Source organism: Oryzias melastigma, linkage group LG12, assembly GCF_002922805.2.
Source record: "Oryzias melastigma strain HK-1 linkage group LG12, ASM292280v2, whole genome shotgun sequence".
NCBI lineage: Eukaryota > Metazoa > Chordata > Actinopteri > Beloniformes > Adrianichthyidae > Oryzias > Oryzias melastigma.
In genome coordinates, this window is record NC_050523.1 from 22,922,096 (window position 1) to 22,945,393 (window position 23,298).

General features: G+C 39.8%; 1 protein-coding gene across 16 annotated transcripts in view; it reads left to right on the forward strand.

Annotated features, from left to right (window-relative positions):
• The window catches only part of cacna1bb (calcium channel, voltage-dependent, N type, alpha 1B subunit, b), a 212,020-nt gene that overhangs the window by 121,902 nt on the left and 66,820 nt on the right, over positions 1-23,298 (forward strand). For 10 of the 16 annotated variants that reach the window (XM_024298888.2, XM_036214639.1, XM_036214641.1 and 7 more), the window contains 7 exons: positions 10,323-10,395; positions 10,631-10,748; positions 12,545-12,612; positions 12,703-12,809; positions 16,504-16,566; positions 21,994-22,665; positions 22,751-22,947. In XM_024298888.2, the coding sequence (XP_024154656.1) occupies positions 10,323-10,395; positions 10,631-10,748; positions 12,545-12,612; positions 12,703-12,809; positions 16,504-16,566; positions 21,994-22,665; positions 22,751-22,947 (1,298 nt within the window). The remainder of the gene's footprint in view (positions 1-10,322; positions 10,396-10,630; positions 10,749-12,544; positions 12,613-12,702; positions 12,810-16,503; positions 16,567-21,993; positions 22,666-22,750; positions 22,948-23,298) is intronic. The other 6 variants (XM_024298894.2, XM_024298898.2, XM_024298899.2 and 3 more) reach the window with 3 other exon arrangements.

Genomic DNA, 23,298 nt, shown 5'->3' on the forward strand with positions numbered 1-23,298 from the left:
AGTAAGTCTATTCGGCTCCTTCTAGGTTTTAATCAGTAGAAATCGAGCCCAAATGGCTCTTTTACTGTTAAAGGTTGCCGTCTCCTGGGCTGCTCTAATCACTAAACCTCCAGTCGTGGGCGACGTCACCAGCAGGTGTCTCATTCTGCAGCGACTGCGGCGCTTCCCCTCCGATGGCCGTGAGAGCACTGTGACGCAAGTGATTACAAATCACTGTGAAGTATAACCCTGCGTCAGTCACCACTGCCCCTAGGGGTGGATACGGGCTTTCTGTGGGCAAAATATTGGTGGCACACACAAAATGTTAGTTTTAGATCACAAGGTAAACCGTTACAGATAAAATGTTTATGTGTGACATTTCGTAGCAAACATTTGAGCAACACGTAAGACTAAATAAGGGTGAAGGGCGAATCACTGTTAAAAATGAGGAAATTACTACGGGCATTTACATATCAAGCACACACCCCATACTAGCATCCAGCGCAGAGTTTTGACCAGTGGGCGTGAAATTTGACAGAAGGGCCGGATGTATGGGGTGTTTTCATAAGAGAAAGAAATAACATCACAGCTGGATGAAAACATGTTTTAATTTTGAACTAAGATAGAACATTCTATCTGTTTTACTTCAAAACTGTGACTTTAACTCTCATTTTAGTACCATTTGCACCAATGGTTTAATGTTCTTCCAGGAAAACCATAGATTTAGAGAAATGCTGTGCTTGTGAGGTGTTAGAATTATGACTTGCAAGACACACATAAACGTAAAAAAATGGCAATTCTTCCAAGATTAGAGAAATGTAGAATAACTTTCTGAACCTAAACAAAGGTCAATGTATTTATAGTGTGCTATCTTCAGGGAAACACCTCAATTATAAGAAATAAGAACAAATAAGGATTATTTTTAGAATTATTCCCTTTTGATGGGCCAGATTAATTACTTTAACATATGGTTAGTTTAACGTTAGTTCAGCATATGGCCCCTGGGCCGTAGTTTTTCATCCCTGATCTAGAGTGTGGCGTAAGGACACTCTATAGACAGGCAACTCCAGACCTCATGATTTCCAGATATCCTAGCCCTACTCATGACTGATTACCTGGTTCAGGTGTCTCCAGCCAATTAGCAAATGCCAGAGCAGGAGATGTTAGAAAACATGCAGGAATGCGGCCCTCCATGCCTGGAGTTGCCTGTCCCTGACCTAGACACTCTAGTATGACAGCATCACTCATATGTCATAAGTGTGTGTAACTTAAATTATTCTTACAAATACTTCACGATACACCTATATGTGTCAAACCCAATTGACGATTGTATATGAGAACTGGATGGAGTGACTCCTCCCCCCTCGTATTCCGAACAGGAAGTACCCACTTCAGCCAAAATACCAAAGACTTCTATAGAGAAATAAACAGCTTTTCCTCAGTCATTCTATTGGTTAGAACAAACATTTTAAATCTGATAAATTTTTTAAAATTTTCTTGATATTCTTACATTTTTTTCATAATTTTCTTCTTTTATCTCAATTTATTCCTGTTATAAACTGGCCAATCAGATGTCTCAGTAGAAGTAGGTGAACTTTCTTAGTGTTTAATTGACAGAATCCTGAGCCCGTGTTCACTGAAAGGGGTGTGGCCTTCTAACACGCTCACTACTGATTAGAGAGGCTGGTTGCCATGGAAATGTAGACTGACACTGATGAATTCCATCTTAGTGAAGACGTCTGGTTCCAACATGGGGATGACTTTGGTTGTTTGGAACCAGAAGCAAGGCATTATCTATTCTCATTTGCATTTCCAGTTCTCTATATACAGTCAGTGGTCAACCCCAGTATTTTTGCATGGAGCTATGGCTTTTGGACAATCAGGAATTATCTCTGTGTATTTCCTCTGATTTTTCGTCTCTTTTTTCTGGTTCTGAGTTTGCATTGACAACTATCTGAATCCAGCCCAAACCTACATTTTTAAGTCAGTCGGAACTGATTTGTCACAAACTGATTTAATGTCAGTCAAGCCCCAGTCCCACTGAACACATTCTGACTCAGGGTGCACAGCAGCATGGACTAATGCAGCAGCAAAACACTGGAATCAGTCAGAGCAGTCCCAAGGAAGAACCAATTTACTGCTTCTTCCTCCGTATCACTTTTGTTGACAATAAATCGGAAACTTCAAATTAGCAGTTCAAATTATTTTTATTTTTATATCTAAACTCTGCAAGAAATCAAAACTCTTGCTTGCCAAAAAAAAAAAGAGGAAGAACTGTTATGTCACATCCATTTTATTTTTGGCCAAGTAATTATGTTCCTGCTCTCGGAGCACAAAAAGTAATCTCCTGGTAAAACTGTGAGAATTGAAAAATAAACATCACACGGCTGGAGGACGGCGCTCCTGTTGAGAGTGACAGGAAATAACCTGTTCGGGAAACAAATATTCACTGAGTTCAAACCAAATGAACAGGCAACAATGAATGTTTTCCTGTTTCCTTTCTCTGCTTTCTAAAAGGCACAGAATGTCCTTAAAAATGTTTTTCCACAAGAATGATAGAACCACTTATGTCCGGCTTCAGTGTGTAGGCTGAGGTGGTGAGGTTTGTTCTAAAATTATGTCAATTCTTTTTACATTGTTCCCCCCAGGTTTTTTATCTTTTCTGAACATTGTTAAGTTTAATTTCTATATTTCAGGATGCGGTAGTGATGTAAGCTGTTATCTCTGACTAAAACCCATCCTGGAACTTCTATGTTCTTTCCTCTCAGCGTCACACTTTTCCAAAACTCTACTAAACTTCTTTCCACCATCAAATCTCCTGATCTGCTCTCCTCAGACACAATGACACATCAAGCTCCTTCCTCCTAGTCTACTCGATCACTTTAGCTGGAACATTCCAGCCATCTGAAAGAATCTCCCAAAGTCTGTTTCAAGTCCTTCACACGCAACACACTTCTTTTGTCATCTTCCATCACTTGCTCCTCTGCTCTTCTTGTCTCTTCTTTACTACGGTCATGCTACAAATCTCCATCTAATGTCTCTTTTTGATTATAGCATCTCTACAACACTACCAAATCTGAGTCCCTGATTGGCTACAGCTACAGATTTTGTAAATCAAGTCCAAAACTGTCGTAGAAACTTTTGTGAGTGTGAGAGTTTTAAAAGCGATAGTGTGATAAGTGCCTTTAGGTGTGTTTACATGGACTTTTCATTGAAAGTGGCTGCATGAACACGCGTTGCTGAGGGCGGTGTGAACATCCTGTTCTCTTCTCTTTTATATTAAAAATGAATCACTGCCACGTCCGTTCTTTTTGGAACGCCCACCACCATCTAACTTTCTGCAGTTTTACTCCATCGCTTCCTTATCACCTCTGTTTCCCACACGTCTAGCCCAATCACCACTCTCTCCTCTCAAGGGAAACCCCGGATTGTTTCTCCTCCTCCTCCATCATCTTACCATATGGTAACTGCCGTATACAGACTGGCAACATGTCCAGGGTGTACTTGCTTTCGCTCAACAGTGGCTGGGACAGCCCCTGGCGACCCCAAAAGGGATACGGCGGATTAAGAAAATGGATGGATGGAAGTATTTTAATTCCTCATATCCACCCCTGAGCACTCTGTTGGACTAGATAAATTACAGTAAAGTTTTTTATTTTATGTGGGTTTCACACACTATGGACTAAAGCGAGCTGGGCTATGATTATTCCCTGAGGGATTGGACTCTACCCCGTATTGGAATAGAAGGAGCCTGGTTTACATGCTGGATTGTTCTGATCCACACTTACTTTGGTTCTGCTATCGCACATTCTCCCATGCATTCCCGGGCAGTGCAGCTGTTAAAGTGTTACGCTTCTACCTATAAAAATGTAAATCTGCCTCTTTTATATCACTGGGATTAAAGGGAGCGGCGAGGGGACGGTTGCTGGAAGTTCTGCCGCTTTCGACTGCTGTTTCCAGGATAAAGTTGAGAAAGTCTCTGCGGATAGATCACAAAAGCCAAGTCTCTTCTTCCAATCCCTGTTATTAAGTAAATAAAGGTTCAGGCACACTAACTGCTGCTGCACAGTGTTGACTAATCCCCGAAGAAGCAGAGAGAGAGAAAGGAAGCAGAGGAGCAGGATGAAGGAAGGAAGGAGAGGTGCAGGAAGTGATTTTAGAGCAGGTGAAGAAAGCTTAAGAATAGAATTGTGTCTCCAGTTTGTGTCTTTAATTGCTGAAGTTGATGTTTCTCAGAAAAACCCACAAAGATTCACTATAATAACAGCTAAAACATGTTTTTTTTACTGCGTTCTCCATCGTGTGTGTGATAAATTTTTCATTTCCAGCTTGTAGCAAATGAACACTCTTTTGCACTTTCTTTTTATTCAAATTTAAAAAATATTTTCTGCGATTCTTTCCTTGTTTGCGTGTTTGTTTTTGTGTGGTTGTACATTAATGGGGGCCATAAACACACACGTCCACTCAGTGGATCTACACTGAGGCGAGAAGCCAGCTGTCAGCTGTGCAGGCCGTCGCTGTGGTAACAGTCTGCTGCACATCCTGTCCTCCTCCTTCAGACCCTCCGTCTCCCTCTTCCCTCTCTTCCTTCACATCTTTTCTTACCCGCGGTCATTCCACGGGCTGCTTTCAAGGGCATTTCACATGTGTGGAATTACATGCTTGTCAGATTTTTTAATATCCAAGCTCGAGCAAAAGCTTTTCGTGTGATGCTTTCTGGTAAGATCACGTCAAATCTGAAGACTCGTGCACTCTATCAGGCATCTTATTCAACTGTTGCATGTGATGACTCGGGGTTAGTGGTGTCCCTGCTTATACAAATGATTAAATTAAGAAAAAAAAAGTTTTATATCAGGCATATATGTGGTGCTGCCAAAAATGATTATTTTAATAGTCGACTAATCACCGATTATTTTTTCCGATTAGTCGACTAATCGGGTTATGAGCAAACTGGATGTAAAGCACAAATACTAACCATCATTAGCTTTAAACTAAAAACTAGATATATAGCATTACCTGTGATAATGTTGGTGTGAATGCTGTAAGCTGAATTTGGCCGCTAAAGATGCTAGTGACAATAGCTGAAATTGCTGAAGCTGATAGCTAGCTAAAATATTGGTTAAATGTCAAATTAGCCTAAAAAACTAAAAAGACAAAAGCTTAAGTTAGCCAAAACAGCAAGCATGCAGCTGAAATATTAGCTAAAGTCCATATCAGCCTAAAAAAACGAAGAAACTTAAATTAGCCAAAATAGCTGGGATTCAGCTGAAATATTAGCTAAACTCCAAATTAGCCAAAACAACTGAAAAAAATCCCAAATTAGTCAAACTAGCTTGCATGTTGCTAAAATATTAGCTAAACTCTAAATTAGCATTAAATTACCTGAAAAATGTTTAAATTAGCCAAACTAGCTTGCATGTTGGTAAAATATTTGCTAAACCCGGAGTTAGCCTAAAAAAGTAAAAAAGGCCTAAATTAGCTCAAATAGCTAGCGTGTAGCTGAAATATTAAACTCCAAAATAGCCTAAAAATATGACAAAATCCTAAGTTATCCAAAATAGCTAGCATTTAGATGAAAAATCAGCTAAACTCAGAATTAGCCAAAAAAAACTGAAAAAAATCCTAAATTAGCCAAAATAACTAGCATGCAGCTGAAATATCCATCTCCAGTATAGTCTAAAAAAAACGTAGAAATGCCATAATAGCCCAAAAAGCTAGCACAATGTTAACTTAACTTCAACTTTTCTACACTCTGTCTCCATATAATATACAGTAATGACTAACTAACAATTAAATTAGTCGTCGACTATTTTATTAGTCAATTAGTCGTCGATTAGTCGACTAATCGTGGCAGCCCTACATGTTTGTCATAAGTCAGGCTGCAGAATAATGCAGATAAACTGTGATTTATTGACTCGTCGATTGGTTGGTTATAGAAACTTCAAAGAGCTTCCATGTGAAGGTCAGTGAAAAATGTGTCTGATAACGAGAGCTGCTCTGAACGTGGGTGTTGTAAATGATGAAGCTTTGTGACGTGCTGCCAAAGTGATGTTCACTCAGAGGGACTTTGCATAATGTCTCCACTGATTTACAAACATTAGCCCAGCCTGACAACTGACCTCAAATTTCAGTGAAGTTTTTAAAAAGATGCTTGAATAGTAGATCAAGCCGTCAAGCCACATTTGCATTTCTGTGAGTCAGAATGAGTTTTTTTTATTTATAAAGATGGAATCACATGAAACACAAAAGCATCTCCATCCCATGGACATTTATAATGGGACATAGTACTAACATCAACCAGTTTTCACTCAAAAGGTTTGATTTATCAGAAATTGATCCATAAACTTTGAATTAAAAATTAACATTAAACATTTTTCAACTTGAAATAGGTCCACTTATTTGCATCATTTATGTAGTTTGTGCCCTTTTCTTTGACTCACTGTTGAAGGACCAACACATCCTTGTAAACCTCTGTCTCTGATTGTCTCCTGTAGTTTCAAGACCACGGACTCAGGTTTTGGCAGGTTTGTTGGCTCTTTTGGGGGCTTTCTGCAAAGACAAAGAGTCTTTGCGTAGAAAGCGTGCATGCTCCATGGAAGTACTTGTTTATTGAGCAAGTCCCTTCTGTCAGCTCTCATGAGTAATCACAAGTTAAGGCAAACTTGCCCTGCAGCTACATGTGACCTCAGGACCTGGAGCTTTGTGCTCAGCTGCTTTTGTAGACTGAAGTCTTTTCTAACCTATAAGAACAGAAAAAGAATCGATACAAAATGTGAAGACAAAAGCTGTCTTTTTCCTCATTTGTTGAGTGTCATCGTGTGTGTGTCCCATGTCAAACTTCCCCTTCAGATGTGCTGTGTGTTGAGCCCAAAACGGACTGGCTCTGTCAGTGCTGCCATCTGAACCCTACATGAACTTGACTCACATTTTTTGTCACTTCGAGAGTTGAAACCTGCACACTCAGCATTATTTCCACCTTGTTTGACAGTAAACAGACTACTTTGATGTCCCATTCCTGCCATCCGGCCTCTCTTCTGTGAGACAGAAACACTCCCCTTAATGCTGCTGGAAAAAAAAAAAAACAACACAGCTCTAAGGGGAGAAATCATGTCAAAGGCAGGAGTCTCAAAGTAGACCTGACCTCATTTGGATCTAATGGGTTTGTTTGAATGCTAATGCAGAGCGTGGCTTTTCTGACTCATCCCGCAAACAAACAGAGAAACACGAAGCAGCATGCTGCTGCGCTGCTCTGCAGAGGCAGCGTGTTTTGGACTTGAAACTTGAAGCTGTTGTGGTTGACGCGTGTTTCTGCCCTTCCCTCTGTCTCACCCACCTTCACAGACGACGCCCCCCTCTCATGTACCAGCAGCTTTGGCTGGAACCATTGAGGCAAATTCAACCTTCAGGATCTAATGTTGAACCTCTATCTTTGTGAGGACGAAGGGAAACAGGAAAAGCAGCAGGGGAGCAAATGTTTCTGTGGGCTCACGATTAGGTTGTCTTAACCCTTTAACACCTGAGGCGTCGCCGGTGACGCTTAGACACAAAATCATTAACATACTTTTTCAACCTGATCAGCATAATTCCAGCAGATTTCAGCTGGTACGTAAAATTTTAAAAAATGCGCAAGTATTTGTACAAGCATGAATGTCCTGAACATGCTGAATGTTGGATTGCAGAAATAGAAAGGTTTACAGAATATGCAGAAATGTAAAAAAAATCCCATTCATTTTCAATGGGCTAAAAAAATCTTTTTGAGTAAAAGATTGCAAAAACGTTAAAATGCGTAAAAGGTCTGAGTACAAAAAGTAAAAGCTTGAGTGTCCTGAACATGCTGAATGGTTTGATACCAAACTTGCATCATCTGTAGAAATTTCACAAATATTTGAAGGATTACGTAAAAAAATTCGCAAAATTTGCATAAAATTTCAAAAATGCGTGAGTAATAGTACAAGCATAAATGTCCTAAACGTGCTGAACGTTTTGATGCCAAACTTGCATAGTTGGTAGAAAGTGCACAAATATTTAAAGTATTACCCGAAAAAAACAGTAAAATGTACGATACAAAAGTAAAAGCGTGAATGTCCTGAACGAGCAGGACACTATAATACCAGTATTACATAGGTTTTAAAAGTTCACAAAGAACTGGAAGAATTTTGTGAAAAATATAGCAAAAATGGCAACAAAAAAAAATGGTTTGAATACCAAAAGTGTATACATGAATGTCCTGGATGTGCTGAACGTTTCGATACCAAACTTGCACATTTTCTAGAAAGTGCACAAATATTTAAAGAATTGCCTGAAAAAAAATTGCAAAATTGGCGTAAAATGTCAAAAATTGTGTAAAATTTCAAAAATGCGTAAGTAATAGTACAAGCATAAATATCCTGAACGTGCTCAACGTTTTGATACCAAACTAGCACAATTTGGAAAAAGTGCACAAATCTTTGAAGAGTTACACAAAAAAATCCCCAAATTGGCGTAAAATTTCATAAATTACACAACATTAAAAAATGCATGATTAGTTGTACAAGCACGAATGTCCTGAACGTGCTGAATGTTTTTATTGCAGAAATTTGAAAAAAAAATCCTATTCATTTTAAATGGGGGTGTAAAATCACATAAATTGCGTAAAATCTTAAAATTCGTAAAGTTATGAATACTAAAAGTACAAGCATGAACGTCCTTATCAAGCTGAACGTTTTGATATCACGATTGTAGAAATTGCTGAAAGTGTGATTGAGTTTTACAAATGAAAAAACTTACAGAATAATAAATAAAGAATGATATTAATAAATAGAAACAGGATCACTATAGTGTAAATGCTTGCAAAGGATGCACACAATTAAATGCATCATGAATCTACTATTATCAAAATATATGATAGAAATGATTGAAAAAAATAATTTTGCATTGTAATCTCCTAAAAGATGTTTTATCCAGACACACATTTTTTAGGATGATTAAGAACAGAAAACTAATAGTCTGCACATTGAAATAGAACGGTGTTACAAAAACGACACAATTTATAACTGATGAACTTACTTCTTTACAACTTTGAAAACATTTTTATTAATTCCAATAGAATAAAAGACTTTAAAATCACCAGCCAACATTTTATTAACATCATACCATGAATAAAGTGAGAAATGTTTAACCTTTATCCATGGAATAAGTTCACTTCAAATTTGATTAAAAGTAGACGTAATTAGGACATAGACAACAAATGGAGGACCAAAGGATATGTCTCTTAGAATCTTTAAGGGGTCTGCAACACATTTATTAATGACAGATTGCAGATTTGGATTTACTCAAAGGTGAATAAGAATGAATACTCTTCAATCTGTGGAAGAGTGCGTAAAAAATACTCTAAATAACACTGTTTTTCAACATCATTTACACGTCTGATCTTCTACAGAGCAGAAAATCATCAGAAGATTCAGAGAAAATCTCTGTGTGTTAGGGGCTTTGGACCCCTAACACACCTTAGGTCACGGGCCGAACAGGAAAAACATTTATTGAACACTATACATTTTTAAAACTTTAAAAACGTAACTTTTTAAAATAATTATGAACTAGATATATAGCAATACCCATGATAATGCTAGTGTGAATGCTGTAAGCTGAATTTGGTTGCTGAAGCTGTTAGCTGAAAACGCTAAAGTTGATAGCCAGCTAAAATATTAACTAAATGCCAAATTAGCCTAAAAAACAAAAAATATGTATTTTTTTTCAAAACTTAGGCTAGTCAAAAAAGCTAGCATGTAGCTGAAATATTAGCTAAACTCCAAAATAGCCTAAAAAATCTTAGTAAATGCCAAAATAGTCCAAAAAGCTAGCAGAATGCCAATTTTTTAACTTTAAAACTGTAACTTTTTAACATAATTATGAATAATAAAAAGGCAGAAATATTAATCCAGAATAAATCAACTTAAACCTTAAATAACTTTCAATATTTTACTCTCCATAAAAATATATTTGGTCAAAATTATACAAATTAGAAATAAACGCAAGATAACATCGGGTCATTAATAACAATAAAATAAAACTATCTGGAGGGCCGGTTCCGGCCCCCGGGCCTCGACTTTGACACATGTGGTTTAGAGGGTCCTCACAAGAATAAAGGTGTAGCTCTGTTTGTGTTAGTGGATGTCCGTTGGTGGAGCCAGAAGAAGTACGATCGATCCAGTTTAGAATAACTTGTTTTCTGTGTATGAACAGAAGTTGAACTAAATCTAAATGAACTAAAATCAGTTGGTTCTTTCACCTGCAGATTCATGGTGAATTTAAATCCTGTTTAAGTTGATTTTCTTGTAATTTTGTCATTTTCTTGATTCCTGAAGGTTTAATTTTGAAGATGAGACACCAACAACAAACTTTGATACTTTTCCTGCAGCAATCCTCACTGTGTTCCAGGTAAGACCCCCCACCCCCCACCCATCCACACACACACACACAGCATAATCACTGGAATGATCTTAAAGCAGGAATTAAGTTTATCTTTCATCGAGATTAGAGGGAATGAGAGTTTCGTGGCCTCTTGTGTCTGCTAATAATCCCTCAGTCAGTCTGATCGGCCCTCGCTCAGAGAAGTCAATCCATTTGGATCAGCTCTCCTCTGCAGCCTCACTCTCTCCTCTGTTCTGCTCAGATTCTGACCGGTGAGGACTGGAACGCCGTGATGTACCACGGCATCGAGTCCCAGGGAGGCGTCCGCCGCGGCATGTTCTCCTCCATCTACTTCATCGTTCTCACTCTCTTTGGAAACTGTATCCTCTCGGGAGGAGTGTTTGTGATTATAAATGACCAGTAAGGGGCATCAAAGCCCTTTTTTCATCCCTTAACTTTGATGACATTTGTTTAAGGGTTTGTCTGTGAAGGTCATCCAGGTCATGTTCTCACAGGAAGTGGTTGATCAGAAGTCGTGTCTCTGCTCATGCAAGTATCTTCTTCAGTTTTAGCTGCTGATGGAGGCTTCATGTTGCTGAAGCTGCTTAAGATTGTATAAGACTCTGCAATACTTAAGGATTAACTTCAGTGTCGGTAAAACCATCATTTTAAGATTGAAGGTAAAATACTTTTTGGATGAAGAAAAAAGTTTAATTCAATATTTCAGAGAAAGCCGTTTGAGCTTTCATTGGTGATTCACAGTCAGTAAGCTCCATTTTAGAGCTCAATGGAACCTCGTCGAAGTGAGATACTTTCCTTCTGGACGAGTCGTTTGACTTAGTCTTTTGCATCTTTACAGCTACTCTGGAGATATGGCAAACGTCCTTTCCTGCTATAGGTGTCACAAACAGGCAGACGGCGATATCCAAGTGCAGCTAAAGGTCCACAGAGCTAATTAGGGTCAGGTAGGCAGTGGTCAATCACGAGCATGAGGGCTTTAGAGAACAACCAGAGTGGTCAGGGTCCAGGCGAGGGTCAGGGCAGGCGGCAAACGGAGTAGGGCAGATGTAACAGAAGCACTGAGCAGAGTTCTGTGCTCAGACTAAATGCTGCTGGGAGGGATTCCTGATGGGACCAGATGTGGGACCCCTGGGAGTGACAGTACGGGCTGATGGGAGGAAAAGTGTGGAGAACCAGGAAGTGCTAGAACTCTGGAGATAGTTCCTGCTGAAGACCTGAGGGGGAGAGATGGGACTGATTCATGGCAATAGGGTTGTAATCTACAAACTCTAAAACGACAGAGATCTAAGCGTTAATGGTGACCACGTTATCGGTTCAGGTCTGTTTCTGAGGTGAGCTCTTCCTACAGGAAGTCAAAGCCTTTGCTTCAGTTGAAACTATTGACCCAAAGGTGAATAGAGAACTCACAACTAGGAACCACCAGGTTAAAACTGGCAAGACTGAGCAGAAACAAGCACCTCATCATTGCTGGGCCAAATTGATGACCAAAATGAGTCTAATTACTGACAGGACAAAGAAATGACCAAATATGGGCATCAGAAGCAGGAAGTGAGCCATTAGAACAACCCCTCCCCTTATTTCAAGCAAGTTTTCTTGTGGTTTTTTTTGTTTTTGTCCTAATGCAATCACAACATTTTACTTTTGATGTCTCCTGAAAATCCATCCATTCCCACAGCATCACACTGCCGCCCCCATGCTTTACAGCTGGAATGACCTTTGATTTCTATCAAAAGTAACACTGCTCATTTTCATCTAATGTTATTTTAAATAATAAATAGAAAACAGCAAAGAAAGATTTCATACAGATTATTAATTAACATAAATGACATTGATATATTGTGTGAAATGGAGTTGGAAGAAGTTAAAACTTCTTTTAATCCTACCCCTAACAATATACCCTAAATTTCTACAGTATAATTTACTTCAAATACCAGCATTAAATACGTTTTGTTGTCATCAAACATCTGCCCACATAACCATACACACAGATCTACACGTACATGTGTATGTCGTGGGTTCATCTCCAGAGATTCAGCTGCTAAACTGACATCGACTCATTTGTTGAACTCAAAAAACTGAAAGATCGTGAATGAGTTCTCCTGTTGGTGCAGTCGCACACATTTCAGCGTTTTTTCTGACCGGTGCCGTCACTCAGATACCCTCCTGAACGTCTTCTTGGCTATCGCTGTGGACAATCTTGCAAACGCGCAGGAGCTGACAAAGGTAGGCCGGCTCAGACTCCCTTCAGCCGTCAGCCGCTGTGTTTGAGCTGGAATTCATTGTGTTTTTTTTTTTGTTTTGTTTTGGCTGAAGGATGAGGAGGAGCAGGAAGAGGCAGCCAATAAGAAGCTGGCGCTGCAGAAGGCGTTGGAAGTGAAGGAAGTCAGCCCCATGTCAGCTGCCAACATCTCCATCGCAGCGTAAGTTTTAGAGCATCTCTAACCTGCAGGATTTTGATCCTCAGTCGGAATTTAGAAAACCTTAAAAACTCTTCTAGAACTGAGGTTCATGTGTGTCTGTCCTGGAACTCTCTTTACTCACTTGCCTTCATCATGAACACCCACAGATGAGCTTGTCTGACTCTCAAGGAAGTCAACAGATTCACTTTACCAGTCTTCATCCTTACAAACACAGCCATCATTCAAGAAACTATTTATGCTTAAGCTAAAGAAAAACAGTAACAAAGGCTCTTTAAAGCAACAGCGTTACCAGCTGAGCAAATTTTACTGTTATTGCTGTTTCAGAATAACTCAAAACCACTGTAAATAGAAAGAGGAAGACATCTGCATGTCATAATTAAAGAACAACATCAGCGTTTTCATGTTTCACCTGCAAAAGAAATAATGCTAGATGATATAAACCATCAAAGCTCCAACATTTCAGAGGTAAACAGACTGAACAAAGGCACTCAGTTTTTAGTTTAACCCCCAAAAATCCATATTCCACAACTTTTAACTCAACTTAATTTGTTAATATACTAAATACCTTTGAGTTTCTTTTTTTATCGTAAAGTTGTTCATGTAAACAGATTATTCTAGAAAAATACTTTAAAGTCCCACTCCGGTCAACTTTTGTAAAAACATTTCCAGTCGTCTTTTAAATTATGATTATTCCCTTTTTAATCAAAATCAAAAAAACTCTATCATGCTCTAGTACAGTTTATGCACCCATCTATTAACATGCTTTCCCAATAGCTCACAGCCCCTCACAACCCCAACGTAATGTCATTGATGCAACAAAAATGGTCATAGAAGCAGATGTCAGCTCAAACAAGGAAAAAAGAAAGAGACATTAACGGATCTAGTGTCGTCTGAAATTGGAGCGTGCTACATTCTGATGTGCTCCTGATTCAGAACGATTTGAATAAAGAAATACTCAGAAATGCAGTTTAATCTTTAGATGTGAGATAAATGCTACAAGAACATGTTCAAAACACAATTTTTACTTAAATCTAAGAAAAAAAAAGGACATTTAAGTGTCCTGTTGTAGATGTTGGAAAGAATCAATGAACTTTAGGAAAGAATAAATAATTTATAGTACTTCTAGTAGATTTGATGGATATAAAATGATTTCAAAGTCATCTGTAAAACACCATAGAAAGCCATAAGAAATGTTTAGGATTGGGAAATCATTTTCAAACTATTTTTAAATCACTAAAGTTTTCACTTTCCTTCCTAAAAAACATCATTTCAGATTTTTAGAGCATTTCAAAAACCCTCTGTGTGTTTGGAGTGGGAGCAATTAAACATATTTTACTTTCATCACAGCCGGAACAGGCAGCAGCTGAAGAAAGCCTGAAGGAGAACGAAGCCTGAGGGACTCCTAAATATAGAATTTATGAAACTGATAGACTTGACTGGAATATGTTCCAAAACTGTTCTTCAAAAATGTTGCTAAAATCTGCACTTTAGTAAGGTCATTGAACAATAAAGGTGCTTCCAAAAGCCTTTCTCAGGTGCCGCACTGATGAACGATCTCCTTGTCTTTTTCAAATTTACATTTCGATTTTTGTCAGAAAATCAGACGGTGTAAAGATTTTTTAACATAAGTTTGGTGAATAGAGGGGTAGGGAAAATTGACTTGGCAATATATCACGATTTTTCGTTTGGGCATACTTGTATTGATCTAAAATGTTGACATGACAATATTTAAAATATTTAATTCATTATTTATGAGCATCCTTCAGCATTTTACTTTTATTTTACACCTAAACCCCCAACCGCTAGTTGGCATTGGGGGTGTATACTGGCAGGAGTACATATCGCGATATGTCTCACGATACAATACATATCGCGATATGTCCCAAGACTGTACCAGAACAATCACTCATTCTTCTCTGAGCCCACTACGAAGCACTGCAACCTGCGTTTTTACATGATACTGGCATTAACATGACAAAGAGTTTTAGTTAGGTACCCTCCCAAGTAAAAACTAAGTAGTACATGTCTCATAACAAGAGACGCAAGACTGACTGAATATTTAACACAAGCTGGTTCTTGTGAGATCTTGTTTTGGTCGTGGAGTCGAGCAACTCAAAGAGGCTTAGTGTGCTGTGTGGCCAATTAGCGGTCGAGGGTTTAGTCGGAAATCAACAGTAAGATACTGAACAATGTTTGTTCATAAATAATTAATTCAAGTTCGTCTTATCCATATTTTAAATCAATATAGTTATCGACAAATGAAATATATCAATATATTGCCAAATCGATTTTCCCCACACCCATAGTTGTCAACTGAGCCAGACTCTTGCTAATACACACCCACACTGGTGAGATTGATAAATGACACACAAGTTAGGCAATCATTTCATGGTGAAACAACAAAATAGAAAACATTTCAAAATAAACATAGATTTATAGTTTGGATAAAAAATGAAGCCTTTTTGAACAAAGCTGACACTACTCTGTGCAGAGAAGGTTGGTTTCATGGACTAAAAATGCATGAATGAAGTGAGATTACTGTGATTTATTCAGAAAATCTTTTAGAGAAACTTTGTGTTAAAGGGTAACCAAACCCTAAATCAACTTTTTATGGCTGTTGACCTCAATAAATGGGGCTTTAAAACCGCCGTCTGTTGGTTATTGCAAATTTTTAACAAATTAAAATAAATGTGTTTAATTCTTGAAAATATAGTCTAAAACGGTCTGTGTGCTGCCCCCTACAGGTTGAAACGAGGTATTACTGTTGAATTTTGTACATTTCAAAAGTCCAACGTCATGATCTGCAGTTCCAGTAATGATAACAGTCCTGCCCCCAAGCCCCGCCCCTCTGACTGGATTTTCAAATCCCGGGTGTGGGTGGAGTCAGCCTCCAACTTCCGTGTTTGGTTACCCTTTAAGAATGGAAGAAAATATAAGGTTTCCTTACATAGGAGACTTTATAAAACCAAAACAGCTCTGTCCGGCACACACTTCTGACCAGAGACCAAACATAGGTCTGTAGTTATATGTATATTCTCAAGCAGCTCTTCTTAGCCTAATGAGGTCCAAACGAGTTAATAAAAAGGTTGACAGCGATGGGCCCCGCAGGTGGAGCTGGTGTTGAAGCCCTTTGATAAACTGTACAGAGGGGGTGCATTCCTGAAAAGGATGCCCCCATAATAATCAGGCAGTCAGAAGACGATGTTCAGTTTGTGCTCTTGATGACTTCTGCTCCCCTTCTGAACAAAATGAACTGACTGAGACAGCCGCAGCAGCTGACAGGTGATGAAGGTGATCACCTGCTGGTCATCCTACCAGTCCTCCTCACTGTTATAATGCGATCTTTTGCACTTCTTGTGTTTTTGTCATGAACCAGCAGGTTAGCAGGCTTGTGTTTCTTGTTTTTAATCAAGTCTTTGTATTTCTTTTTCTCAGCATTGTGCACAAACTCAGGATTTTATTACAAAATGAGACCTAAAAATGAAAAAAAGGGATTTGAAGTGTTTATGATTGTTTCATCATTTTGTAATGAAACTCCTGAATCATTATTCAACTTTTTTTTATTGTCACTCCTAGTATTGGTCTTACAGATGTGCTCTTCTGTGTGAATTGGGGGGGCTGGACTGTCTTCAGTCTGTCCCCGTTACATTTTTGTCTCATTTTTTTCCTTTGTTTTTTTGTTCTGCATGCACAGTTTTGTAAAGCAAAATCGAGATGCGCTCTCTCGCAGGTCGTCCATCAGCAGCATTCAGTCACCGTGAGTTATCTCTCTGTTACACTACCCCTCATCTCCGCTCCTTACTCCTCCCTTTGCTCTCTTTTGTGGCTCCCCACGTTTCCTTGCTCATGATTCTCTTCCCTGGTGTCCTATCTTCTCCTCTTCTCTGTGGACCTTCCTTAAGAATGAACTGTATTCTCCTGCTTCATTCTGCAAAAATGAAGTTCTTCTTAAAATGCAGAAAAAATATGTTGTGATCTGTTAAGTTAAAACAATTAGGATGCAGCCGTTTCTTCTCCTAATTTGAAAAAAAAAAGTTTTTTATCAGATCATCTAAGCATATATTTTTTACTTCATAAAACTATTGATATTCAGGGAATTTAAAAATATTTAAAAAAAAATGTATACATAAGTTTGGTGAGTAGAGTGTAGAGAAAAATCAATTTGGCGATATATCACGATTTTTTGTTTGATGATACTTGTGTTGATCTGACAATATTTAATTAATTGTTTATGGGCGTCCTTTAGAGTCTTACTTTTATTTTCCATAAGTATGTGACTATTCTTTGTGAATCAGTAAAAAAAAAAAAACGATTCAAACTCGTCAACATAATTGGTTTGTCTCTTCCTGTGCCTAAATTTAGAAATGCAGAGCTGATTACATTTTTCCATGCAGGCTCGCTGTGATAGTGCGCGCCTGTGTGTATGTGCACTTAGCGGAATGGCTGCATGCCAAATTCTCGCAGCTCCTTCGGATTTAAAAGTTTCACATACATCGTTTTCCACCTAAATCCCCGACCACTAGTTAGCAGTGGGGGCGGGTGTTGGCCAGAGTCTGGGGATGCGATATGTTTTCCAATACGCGTCTCACGATACGATACATATCACGATAAGTACCAAAACTGTACTAGAAAAAACACTCATTCTTTTCTGAGCCCGCTACGAAGCTCTGCAACCCAGAGCCCTCAGTCCCTCCAGGATTTCGCGATGTTGTGATCGCAACTGGTAACGCAAATTCAAGCAAACCCCGCGATTTGTTGCGCACCTTAGAACTTTTTATTTTTCACCAGAACTTTACTTCAACTTAGACCAATCTCCATGACAACAGTCATGAATGACGATGCAGCTTCGTGACCGTTTCCCTTCTGACTTCTTTTTTATTAACTCTCTTTACTCCGCATGTGCTCAGCTCACCCCCCGCCACGTGCACATGTAGTGCACACCCCTACCCCACCACGTGCGTGCCCACAATCACGCTCAGCACACCCCCACTGTACCGCATCCGTTTCTGCGCTCAACACACTCCCACCTTGTCGCGTGCGCAGCCTCGCTCACCAGCCGTGTGCACACTTAGCGCACCCCCATAGCCCACAAGTTGCAAGGTGCGCAACAAATCCTGGGGTTTGCTTCACTTTGCGTTAATAGTTGCGACCGCAACATCGCGAAATCCCGGAGGGTCTGTTACAATTGGTTACGTTACCCTTTACTATTTATGTAAAATGGGTTCAAACAGCGTTCAGCTGTCAGCTTTGCCGTTCTAAACAATATAACAATAATCTAAACGATATAAGCCGGAAACAACTCTGCACTCTCCGTGACATCACGTGAAAAGCGTCTATTCAAGTTAAATGAAAGCACAACAACATTGTATGTGGTGATGATGCAGTATTCTACAAGTGCATGGGTCAAAATATTTTTTTTTCGTAATTAACATTTGAAAAAAAACATATATTAAAAAACATTGCAACTTTTCACAAAAACTGCAGCAACATCAGGTGTTTTAGGCCGAAACAATCATAAAAATGTGCCGCGAAAATCCTGGAAGGTTTGGCTTTTTTATATGATAAAGGCAGTAACATGGCAGAGTTTTGGTTCGGTACCCCCAAGGAAAAGTTAAGTAGTACATGTCTTATAATATAAACATTTAACACAAGCTGGTTCTTTCTTTCAAGCTTAGCTGAAGCACTTTAATTCGACAGTTCTGATTGATTGGTAGAACCGTCCCTTCCTGTGTGTGTTTTTGGTTTGCATCCTGTCCCCCTCATCTTCGCTCCTCTCTGGAGTCTTTTGTGTGCTTCACCTGTCTGTGGCTTCCTCTGTCTTCTGTTTTTCTGTCTGTCTGTCTTTTAGGAGTTATACTGTCTACTGCTCCCCCTCCCGACATATCTTAACCTACAGGTGACCGTACTAAAATCGCAGTGCTGTTCCACACTTTAGTCATACCGCGCTCCGAGCAGCGGGATGTGGCAGCGCGGCACATCCGACACGACACGCCTGCAGACTCATTCAGGAGTTTCCTGGCTGTGTTCTCGCTCTCATTGGCACCATTTCTGCTCACCGCCGCTTCTGCCTGTTGATCTGCTTGTTTTTGAATGGCGATAAACTCCAGCATGTTTCTCCTGCCCACTCTGCTCACACACCAGCTGCTTCAGACTGAATACTGAATTATATATAAGAAAAAGTTTGTTTTTTAACCCTTAAACATCTGAGGCATCACAGGTGATGCTTTAACACAAAATGTTTAATTTTTTGTAATTTATCAACCATTAACACGATAATTCCAGTAGATTGTGAAGGAGAAAAGCAAGTTACAGTAATCAGATCCGGTGTTAAAGGGTTAAACCTAATAAAAGACAGAAGGTGATTTTTACAGCACATCAGCTGTAAAGGAAGTAATTAAAAATCGAGACAAATCTCTGAAGGTAGGTGTTCTCCACTGGGTTTAAAGAGAATAATGTTCAGTAAATGTCATTTAAAAGAGACTTTTTGGACCAAAATGTCACATCTGCAGCTGACTGCATGAGAAGCCTGCTTTCATTCCAACGTTTGGTCATCTGAAGGTTTCAGAAGGAAAAGATTCGCTCTTTTGCTCCTCTATGGATCTCGGTCATTTTTGGTTTCAGCTCCCATGTTTAGAGATTCAGTCATGATGATGATGATGATGAAGTCATGCCGGCACATTTATTCTGAACTAATTCATTCCTTCAGAATAAATCTTAGCTAATTTATTTGTCTGATGATTTGACGATTAACTTTGTCTGCCTGATTTAAGATGGAGTGACTAAACTCTGAGATGATGACTTGTCTTTAAAATATAGAATTTTACTTGTAATAAACAAAAGTGAATATTCCAGCAGTGCAACAAAATCAGCATTTTTATATCATAAAGAATAATGGCTAAAACATGTAAACAAATATATTTGTTAAAATTCGTCTTTAGACAAAAAAATGACCAAAAACAACTCTTTTTTTATCCTCTCACAAACTTGCAAAAAAAATGTTTAGCATCTTGACCTAAACCCTCAATGTGACTCATAATTTAAATTTGAATGCCAGCGACACACCCAGACAGAGTTGTTGGAGATGCAGTTGAGTTTTGTGTTTTTGTTTGAGAATTTTTAGGAGAAATATGTTATTTCTTAATTTTATCACCTTTTGAATCATTTATTTTGAGTTTATTTTACGTTTAAAAGTCAGCTGTACTATCCAAAGGTTTTACACCTGTCAAAGACATCAGAAGTGTCGACTCAGCTTTTTCTACGAGTTTCTCTGCCAACATTATTTTGGCCGTCTTAAAATGTCTAAAAACTAAAGTTAATTGTGATGCATGGAACTTCAACTTCTCTTCATGGAACTTCAATTTCAAATTTAGAAGTTTGCAGTGAGCAGGGGCGGACTTGCAACTAGACAAAGGTCAGCAACTGCCTGGGGCCCTCCAGATGAAGACTTTTTAAAAATATTTCTAAAATAATTTTCATGGTCATCAAAAAAAGAAAATCACTGGAATGGCATGAGGCCGATCATAATAAAGTGTTTCATCCCCCCTACAAATCCGCAGCAATGGAATATTCCACCTACAGCAGGTTAGCTAGCAGAGAGAGACTCTTCCAAGAGTTTTAAAAGAAAAAAGCAGAAAAAGTAAAGAGAAAGCAAAAAAATGTTGCTACAGTTTCTAAAAAAGGCACAAAGAAAAACAAAACAAAACAGGAAAATGGAGAAAATCAAAGGAAGTTAAAACAAAGATAAAGAAAGTTAAGAATGAGAAAAGAGAGGAAAAGCAAAAAGGAGGGGCAGAAAATTGTTATTTTGAGAAATAAAAGGCATTTTTTGTTGATGCCTCCCTATGGGATATTGATTTGTTCCATCATTAAAGTATCTTTGTGTCTTTTGCCCTCTCTAGTAAAACCCAGAAAAATGAAAGAAATGACATACCTTATAGACGCTTCACCCTGGATAAGGATTTTAAAATCAGAAAGGATTAATATGTCCACTGTAGAGAGGCCTACCTTAAGCCTGGCTCACACTGGATGCGGAGGCGCCGAACAGAGGCCGCTTCCATTCAACGCCCGTGTTGCCGCTGTCCTCTCCAGAAGGCTCGCGCCATGCAGCGGATCACATCGCCATCTGGTCTATTTGTTTACGAGCCGTAAGCGATCTGCGTCAATTCTGACAGGAAGTTACATCAAGATACATTGGAAAATCTGGCTTATTTGCAAAATATAAAACACTTTTCAAAATAAAATACTGCGATTGACAAATGCGATCATGTTTTTGTATCTTTTGCACTTCGCGATGTTTCTGCGTCCAGTGTGAACCTAGCGCTACAGTTCGTCCCGGGCCCCCAAACTGCTTAGTCCACCACTGACAGTGAGGATTTAATCATGAATAATTTAAATCAAGCCAAGATTTATTTATTTATTTTTTTGTTCTCCATGACTGATGTTTTTTTCACTTTATTTCTTGTTTTCATATGTGACATTTATAGTAATTTGTTTAACATTTATTTAGTTATAATTATGTTAAATAAGAAAAAGATGAAAAATATTCCATCGTAAGACTATAAAAATAGTTTGTTTGCAGCTTATATTATGATAAAGGTTCAAATTAAAGAATGCAGGCCGATTGAAATCTCCCTCTTTGGACAAAACTGTCTTAAATCCCCCCAATATGTTCTTTTGCACCTTCCAACACTTCTGAGTTTGTTGCTGTCATCAACTTTTAGTTTCATCTAATGATTGATCACTTTGTTGGCCTCTTCCATCTTGTAGGGAACTTTAAAAGGCCCAATGCAGAGTAAACATTGTTTATACTTAATAAGGAAAGGTCCTAATTCAAAGTTATACTTGATGATGAGTCACAGTGTAAACCAGCTTTTGATTTCTGGACTTCTCCTGATGAGGAGATGTGAGCAGACTGAGTTACAGCTGTCATCAGTGGAAACTTTCAACCATCAGCTGCTGGAGCTGCTCTGATCATCCATGCATGGTAGGTGACTGAGCAGACTCATCCACAGGCCTTTCTCTTTACCCTGTTTGCTGCATTCAGTGTTGTAGGAAAAGGTTTGCAGCAGCGGGTGGAGCAGCTCTGGGTGTGAACGCAACACACTGCTTTAGCAGAAGTGATGAAACAATGATTGTTTCCTAAAGTCACTTGAGTTTCCCTGTGGGTTTGGCTCGATGCCCGCAGCAGAGAGCAGCACCGCTCCTCCAAGAGCATGTCGGTGTGGGAGCAGAGGACCAGCCAGCTGAGGAGGCACAACATGAAGTCCAGCAGCGAGGCGCTCTTTAACGAGCTCAACCCTGAGGAACGCCTCCGGGTCTCCACCATCCTCCACCTGCACCCCGACATGAAGACGCACACCGACCGGCCGCTTGTGGTGGACGGAGACCAGACCCCCAGACCCCCCGACGGAGGCCAGGAGGAGGCAGAGGCTAACAGGCCGGACGGGGCGGGGGACAGCTTCCGCGCTCACTCCAGAAAGCATCACCGCCATCGGGACAGGAATGGAAACGGCGGCGAGGGCAGAGGAGGGAGACACCACACACATCACAGCCGGAGCAGAGAGAACGCAGCAGAGGGGACGGAGGGCTTTGATGGAGGGCAGGGGTGCAGGCACCACTGCCAGGCCGGCTCTCCGGAGGAGGGGCCCGGTGACGTGCGGCGAGGGCATCGCCACCATCACTCCCGACCACAGAGAGAAGGAAATGGGATGCTGGCAAACGGCGCTCAAGGAGAGTGCAGAGGCAGAGGGGGGGATGTGGGAGACGCTGGCACAGAGAGGAGGGGACGGAACTCCTGCAGGAGCAGAGCTCCGCCCACTCTGGAAGGAGGCGACTGCAGAAAGCACGGAGCGTTCAGGTAAACGGAACCAACCATTCCTACCACGCTCCAAAAGTAATTTACTGAATGTGAGTAAAATGATGGTGCTGATCTTCATCCTCAGGGAGGGGCAGGAGGAGGACAGCCCCGCCTGCAGCCCCGTGCAGCAAACGCGCAGCAGCCTGACCTTCAGCGAAAAGCAGGAGGACGCTGACAACCTGAGGAACTCCACCCGGGCCAGCCAGGCGGGCCTCAACAGCAACGCCATCCACATCCCCGTCACTGTCACCGCCCCCCCCGGAGAGACCACCATCATACCCAGTGAGCTCTTTATCTGTGATTTCCCTCAAAGTCATTAGGGGCTCAGCTCAAGGAAAATCGCAGATGAACATTAAAAAACACATTCTCCTTCAGTCCCTGATCAAACTTGAAATCATTTGTTCTGACAAGACTTCTGAAATATTTTCATTCACCTTTTAGGAAAGTACATTAAGCTTTACTCACACTGTAGCTTGAAAAAAAAACACTTTTTAAAATTTTATCCCATTCAAATGCTAGTTAGGGATCGGCAACCTTTAACAGTAAAAAAAAAATCTTTGGGCTTGTTTTCTACTGATCAAAACCTAGAAGGAGCCACATAGTCTCAATTTAGTCTTATTGGATTTACATTCA